The sequence below is a fragment of the Scophthalmus maximus genome, chromosome 17 (assembly GCF_022379125.1).
Source record: "Scophthalmus maximus strain ysfricsl-2021 chromosome 17, ASM2237912v1, whole genome shotgun sequence".
In the NCBI taxonomy this organism is placed as follows: domain Eukaryota; kingdom Metazoa; phylum Chordata; class Actinopteri; order Pleuronectiformes; family Scophthalmidae; genus Scophthalmus; species Scophthalmus maximus.
This window is the reverse complement of record NC_061531.1, coordinates 8,514,607-8,521,880: the sequence shown is the minus strand read 5'-3', so window position 1 is coordinate 8,521,880 and position 7,274 is coordinate 8,514,607. Positions and strand designations below refer to the sequence as shown.

The window sequence follows — 7,274 nt, the reverse complement described above, 5'->3', positions numbered from 1 at the left end:
AAAGTTGACTGGATATGCAACACAAATTGAATGATAAGTCATTGTTATGACTGACACAAAGTTAATTGTGGAGAGTAGATGTGATCATGTTGGTTTTACTAAGTGATATCACTGGCAAACGGATGATTTGAGTATTGTTTTTGATTTGATTCTGTTGGAATAAATAGCCTGTAACACTTTACTTTACTAAAAATCACAAATAAAACATTCATAACCAGTGGGCTTCAGTATAGGAACATGACAAACTGTTTATAATGTTCATACATTAGCTGTAATGAATAGCAGATTCTATATTATTTCAATCGTTATTACTATAATTTCTAACTACTACCATCATTTTTTGATCCAGCAGTCTCCAATCATGGGAGGAGGACAAGTTGTTGATGAATACAATAAAAAAACATACAATGTGGTTTTAAACCAATAATTACATGTAATAATATATAACTCTTATGAATTCTAAATACAGGACATAAATCATAGTGCTCCCAGTTATCCACATAACAAATCTATCATCCATATGTACTCATCACCTATTTTGTTTGGTTTTTGAAAAGTAATCATCAAGACATTCATGTTTTTCATATTCAAAAAAATGGATGAAATGTCTTTTAAAAAAAGAGTTGCAGTTATAGCATACCGTGAGGAACATCTCTGGCTCGGGTCACAATGTCAACGACGGACAAAGGTTTGCCGGGTTATTTAAGTTGAGGACAATGTGAACGGACCATCCTGCCAATAATAACACGTCACTGGATCCATGAGGAATACACAAAGAATAATTGATCAAGTGCAGAAAGCTGTGTTATCTGCTGCGACCACACATTAGTCACTGTGCAGCTCATCTCCGTGTAGAAGGTTGATGTCTGTCTCTGTAATTAAAAGAAAATGGTTTGTGTATTGAAACATGCAATAATCAAGACAAACAATATTGTCGTCTTGTATCCACAGACTGCTTCATAAACTAATGAGCCTGAGCCAGCATTATTTGCATATAAATCAGACTAAAGAAAATAATTAGGATATTTCCCCAACGCTTGGCTTTGAGAAATTGACCACAAAAGATTGATGATGTCTTACACTTGGAGTCCTACTTTTTTCAAAAATGTGATTAATTATAACAATTTCCCCCCATATATACTATAAATCATGACAACACATATTTCCCCCTCTATTTTATTAAACAACACCTATGTACAAATTTTTTCGTGACAGGACATGTAAAATAGTACATCTCAGCACGGTGCAAATGGCTTTGGATGCATCTTGTACAAATATCCAAACTCCACTATGATACTGTAGGTTTTCACACAACACTGAGCAAACACACTTGTGGAATTCAAGCATTAGCAACATTTTTTTTTATTATCAAAGATTTCCTTTTGATTGCACACGATTTCTTTACTAATCTAACTGATCCATCATGTGACACATTTCCTCGTGACCTTTGGACCGACCGCGGTCCTGGTGCTGCCATGTAAACCTCGAAACTCGGGCTTCCAACTCACCAGACTCAAAGTACAATCATGCATTTCCCTGAGACGATTTGACCACTTCACCTACTTTGGCAGCTACTCCGAGGTAAGAAAGTAGAGTCATCGTTTATGAATTGCAGCTTTTTGACCACAGACTGTCGGGGTCAAAGGCCTTTTTCCTGCGACAGCCTGGCTCTCGCCAACAATCAGAAAAGCCGCTCTGGTCATAGGCAGTCCCTGCACAGTGCCACCTGGCCGATGCGATAGTCCCTGCAGGGACACAGGCGCTGGAATTTGGTGCTGGAGCCGGCGCAGCTGAACAGCAGCGGGTCCTGCTGCAGCCCACATTCAGCATGCTCTGCCGAGAAGGCGGGGAAGAGGTGGTTCATCTCTGACTCCAGTCCCTCACACTGGAAATCCAGCCTGGACACAGACAGAAGAAAAGGACACAGTTCACAATGAAATACATATATTTTTTTCAAATCTAAAGGGTGTTAATTGTGATTCTACAACACACTGTGTTTAATATTAATGTTAGCTGAAGTCCCAGAGTTTGCACGTGATTGTTCCACTAATATATTTAGTATTAATGGTACAGTGTTGCCTCCAGGACCTCAAGGGAGAAGGGAAATATTACAGGGAAAGGGCGAGCCAGTGTTTTCTCCTGTACTTTGTGCAGCTGCATCATTTTGAAACTAGAATTGCACAATGTGACACCGCGAGGAGGGACAGTTAGTTCAATTTATAATTTGCAGGGGCTCATTTTTAAGACTGTCCTGGCAGGATGTTAATAATAAGGATGTTAACAGGACAAAATAATCAGTAGTGTAAACAGTGCAAGATTGGCAAGATAACAGACCAATGCACATCACATTCACAGGTATAGAGTTGACGTTTTAACTCACATTCAAATATTCAATATGAGACATGGTAATATAATGATAAAACAATATCTGCATGGTCCAAATGTACAAAGACGTTATTTAATATCATTAAGGCATCAGAGTTATTAAAAAAAAACATGTTTTATCTACACTATTCTGTTCTTTTTCTTCCCACACTGACACACTAGGTTCTAATTCTGTTACATGAAGAAATGAAAACTAAACATGACTATTATTCTTTTAGTTGTTGCCGTTATGTCAGTGGGAGCAAATTATATAAATAATATTCCGGGCCAAACTAATGTGCACAGTCATTTAGCAAATTATCCAAATGAGGAAACGTCTTACGCGCTGAAGGCCTCCTTAATGTTGATGAAATGATACAAGGCGGGTTCGCAGATTAGTCCTGCGCTCCGGCACGCCTTCACACACGATTGGCCCTCCGGCGAAGCCAAAAGCCGCAGTGCACTGAGGGGAGGCCAGGACGTGTGGGAGCTGGAGTTGGAGGCCCAGGAAAGGAAGCTGGAGTTGGGTAGGAGGATGAAAGGGCTTGGAGGGCTGCCGGGCCAGGTCCTGGATGAGTTCACTGGAGGAAACGGAGCTTCAGGAGAACAGAAGTCCTGCGGGCGCACAGGTAAAAACGACCCATTTCAGAGTCATTTTGCAAACACTTTGACCTGCACACTGAGGTAAAATAAACACTATACTCTTACAGAGCAGTGACAAAGTATACATTCATCTTAGCCACGAGCACAATTTCTGGACAGCTCATACAGAAAATAATGAAGGAGCTGTCATGGTACAAAAGGTTCTTATTAGAACTGACAAGTCCCCTCGCCAATCTCCCTGGAAAATGATATGAATGCAGTTATGCCACCCGATAATAAATGATGTTTGGAGGCCAAATAAGGCTCTGGTAAAAGCCCAGATTAGATTCCCCCTCCGGCTGGGGCTATTCATAAGACCCAGGTAATAACATTTCTCTGACATGTCCCTCTGGCCTCCAGACCCGTCTATTAAACAGGCTCCTAGTGCCCACAGGCAATAACCAGGCATCCAATCTCTCCATCGCTGCTGCACCTCCACTCCTCACACACACTCCTCACATACACACACATGCGCACAGCTCAAGAAAATAAGATATGAACAGCAGGGATGTGTGGAGATGCAACTATTTGTAATTGAATTATTTTTTCAATCCACCCAACAATACATTTTTTGTGAATGTATTGGATTTTTCTGTGAGGGTTTGGTCTTGAATGCTCCTATTGTGTTTGTTTTAGGTTAATTAAGATTGTATTCTCGGTCAAAAATGAAACCCCCATTATAGCTGATTATGAATCAATAATCAGCACAATTGCGTTAGATCTTTCCACTGATTTAATTCCTTGTGAACATTACAAGTTTTGAACTTGTGTCTGTTTTTTATGGCCTGTAGGCCTTATTGACCTGAGCTCATAAAACTTGTTTTCGAGATAAAGGACAGTATGTTGTTTGGTCGTTGTGCTGCCATAGAATGAATTGTGAGCCATGGCCTCATCACCTCATGATAATAAAAGTCAAGGAACCTCATGATAATCAGTGAACAAACCGACATATTAAACTTTAAAGTCAACTTGTAAATTGGTCAAATTTGACCGGAACACAACAGGAGAGGGTTTAAGACTCCCACTGGGTCATAGGCTTGGTTTTTTAGTTAAGTTGATCCAGTCGGAAAGTAGAAAAATGAGGGTGAGCCACTGTGAGCGACTTGCGAAGTTAGAAACAAAATTGGAAAAGAGAGAGAGAAAAGGTTAAGGAAAAGTGGAAGGAAATAAAGGCAGGAGAGTCTGATTAGGAGTCTGACCTTGTACACGCCAGGCGGTCAGTCACAGTCACAGTCAGTCGCGGCACACTCTGTGTGTGTGTGTGTGTGTGTGTGTGTGTGTGTGTGTGTGTGTGTGTGTGTGTGTGTGTGTGTGTGTGTGTGTTTCTGACAGCAGGGGAGAGACTGTGTCAGCAGAGCAGAGGCTAACACATTTCTTTAACCAGCCACTGCCAGACAATATAACAACCATCACAATATGGTGGATCCTCTCACCCTCTGAAAATATACATAATGTGTGTATGTGTGTGTAATGCTAATGAGCATTACTTGTCTCTTTCATCTCTGTCCTTTGCGGAGAATCCTTTCGAAAATATAGTCACTGTGCTAATCTATTACACTCGGGGCTGCAAAGGTTTTAATAATAGCTGACCCATGTGCTGCAGCAGAGGTGTAAAGTTTGTGGACAATAAACCATGAAATCCAAGAGAAACCTGCTCTGAATAGAAGTTGAGTTCATTAGTTTAATGTAGACGAACTGAATGGATGTTTGGATGCTCTAAGGACAAGAGAGTGCGTGCTAATGTTTTAGTTCTTAAGTCTAAGGAGGGACTTACAAATACAGCAAGTGTTGGTAATATTATATTGAATGCAAATTTGCCACGTTCGTCATGCAATAAACGTAGCTCAAAAACTGTTGACACAACTCAGTGTCCTCTTTGTCTGCAGCAGGCAGCTGTTTTCCGTGAAGAAGCTGTTAAACCCCACTGAACACTACCTGCCCAGCACCGAACAACAGATGGACACAGTAGGAGACAAGCTGGTGAACAGAGTGGGAGTATTTTGCAGCTCAAGAGCCAGATATTTCCCTTAGGAGACGGTATAAACCAAAAACAGAGCCAAAAGAAAGTCATTGTAAAGCACTTTTTAACAACGTTTTGAAATGTGGTTCATAAATAATGTTTCTTTTCACTGTTATCAGTATAAAATCAATCCGTGCACATTACTATCCTGGTATAAAACACCCAAGCGATTTAAGCGGAATAATTTGTGGCTGTCATCCGCAGTGTCAGCATAAGAGCTGGTTAAACTCTTTGACAAAATATGTCTGTTTATATCGGTTGCAATCTACGCTGCTATCATTGTGCCATCATTTTATGATGAAGAAATTTAGTGTTAAGACGTTTGCGTTGCCTGGTTGAGGTGTGTACAGTGCACATGCAGGGTAAGCCTCGCCCCTCACGCCAACATGTCTAATGCTTTGAGAAATTCATTTCAAGACCAACCTGGTTCTGAATGTAGGCATGAACTCTTTCAAGCATCCCCTCACAGGTGTACTCATAGGGCAGGAACGGCTCCACCTGCAAACACAGATGTTCACACAGACGAAGAAACAGTGGGAGGGAGCGAGAGAGAGAGATTCCACGGAACCAGGCCATTGTAATTACAGGGACTGAGCATCTAATAGTTAATCAAGGCTGACACATTCATTAGTGTAATTGTGAAAAGCTTATATCATGCCACACGCCGCACATTAAAATCAATGACCTAATACATCACAGGTGACAGCTTTGAAAATTGATTTCATTATTTTTAGTGATGACTACATCAATACGTCAACAGCGACGGAGCACAGGAAGCCAAGGATTTTTCTGCATCCTGGGTCCTTTGGGCGCAGTTATTGGTGTTGTTGTTTCCACCTGTCACTCACCGCACGATTTCTGATGGCAGTGGATTCAAATCCACCGAGAAAGAATGCTGGTCGATAGCTACCTTCTGTTCTTTCAAGCGTTTTCATACTAAAGGCCTCGTGAGAAGAGTGAGATCACAGCAGAGGCAGGAAGAAACACTCTCAGCGGTGGTGTAGAAAAACTTTGCGCAGGTTGATGTCTTGTCTTGGGATCAGTATTGCATTTTTAAACCTACGTGTTTTGATGTCATCAGCAACTATGGAATATATCAGCATAGGAAATATTCTATCAAGATCCCTGGAGCAGAATCCCCCTCTGAATGTCTCCCATGGTAGCGGCAGTGAGATCTCATTGTTTATTATCAGGCCACTAAAGCATGAAGGCTTTTAAACTGATAAATGGTTCCTTTTACTGTTGTGCTCCTTTTAGCATTCCCTTATTACTTTATTTCATCTGAGTTTAATGAAATGTATCTGGCACTTCATCAGCTATTCTGCAATGCAATTTGCCTTTCGGGCATCTTCATATAATAGAATCTGAGAGTAAGAGAGAGGGAGGGAGGGAGAGAGAGAGAGAGAGAGAGCTTCATAGATGGTGATTTGAATTCAGCTGTGGAAAACATTACTTAACATGAATGTATATACCTAGACTGACTGCATTAATTGGCCACAAAAACATGCGAGTGGCATTCAATATTTCATGTCACGATGACATTAAATAAAACTTGTGTTTATGCCCGGAGCACACATGTCCAGAAAGAAGCCACACAAGCCCAGCGGGCGAGTAAAAACACACGATACAGGGAATAAGGGTGAGTACAAGCCACATAGAAAGAAACAGGAAAAGTTTGAAAATATGTAAAAAATATAGAATATCATAGATTGAAATAAGAGAGGGATTCTGATTCATGGCTAGTTCAAAGAAGGAATGCAAGCCTTCAGAATCCTGATTACATGTCAGGTGGAGAAGGACTGCTTGTGATCTGGGAAGCGCTGTGCATTGTTATTCAACTCATATCTCACGCATATGCATTTTGTTTCCTGTAATTTCCATGTATTCCTAATGTTTAAATGTCCAAACCACATGGCCATATTGAAAAATCTTTGTGTGGCTTTCGTAACAAAGTAAAGAATACTTAGATCTTGACCACCAACAGTGTTTTACGATACTATGGATACGGATTAAACAAAAGAGATATCATTTTGATCATTACAGGTGGTGGTTGTTTGATTTTAAGTTACCGTTGTTTGGACAGACACACGTATGCATTTTACCGCCGTTTCAGTTCTTTATGCTGAGCTAAGGTAACCCACCGCATGTGATGGCTTCATATATAGAGATATGCAGTTAACAATCATCTCATCCAACCCTGTTAAAAAACAAATCAGTGAAATATCCCCAAAAATACATGTATCACTCT

At 40.6% G+C, this 7,274-nt stretch overlaps 1 protein-coding gene across 2 annotated transcripts in view; it reads right to left on the bottom strand.

Annotated features, from left to right (window-relative positions):
- Positions 1-1,162: 1,162 nt before the first annotated feature.
- Positions 1,163-7,274, bottom strand: part of LOC118289240 (alpha-1,6-mannosylglycoprotein 6-beta-N-acetylglucosaminyltransferase B-like) — a 49,271-nt gene continuing 43,159 nt past the window's right edge. For both annotated transcript variants that reach the window (XM_035616070.2, XM_047328364.1), the window contains 3 exons: positions 5,450-5,524; positions 2,708-2,979; positions 1,163-1,898 (listed from right to left, as the gene is read on the bottom strand). In XM_035616070.2, coding sequence (XP_035471963.1) covers positions 1,700-1,898; positions 2,708-2,979; positions 5,450-5,524 — 546 coding nt within the window. In that variant the 3' untranslated portion in view covers positions 1,163-1,699. The remainder of the gene's footprint in view (positions 1,899-2,707; positions 2,980-5,449; positions 5,525-7,274) is intronic.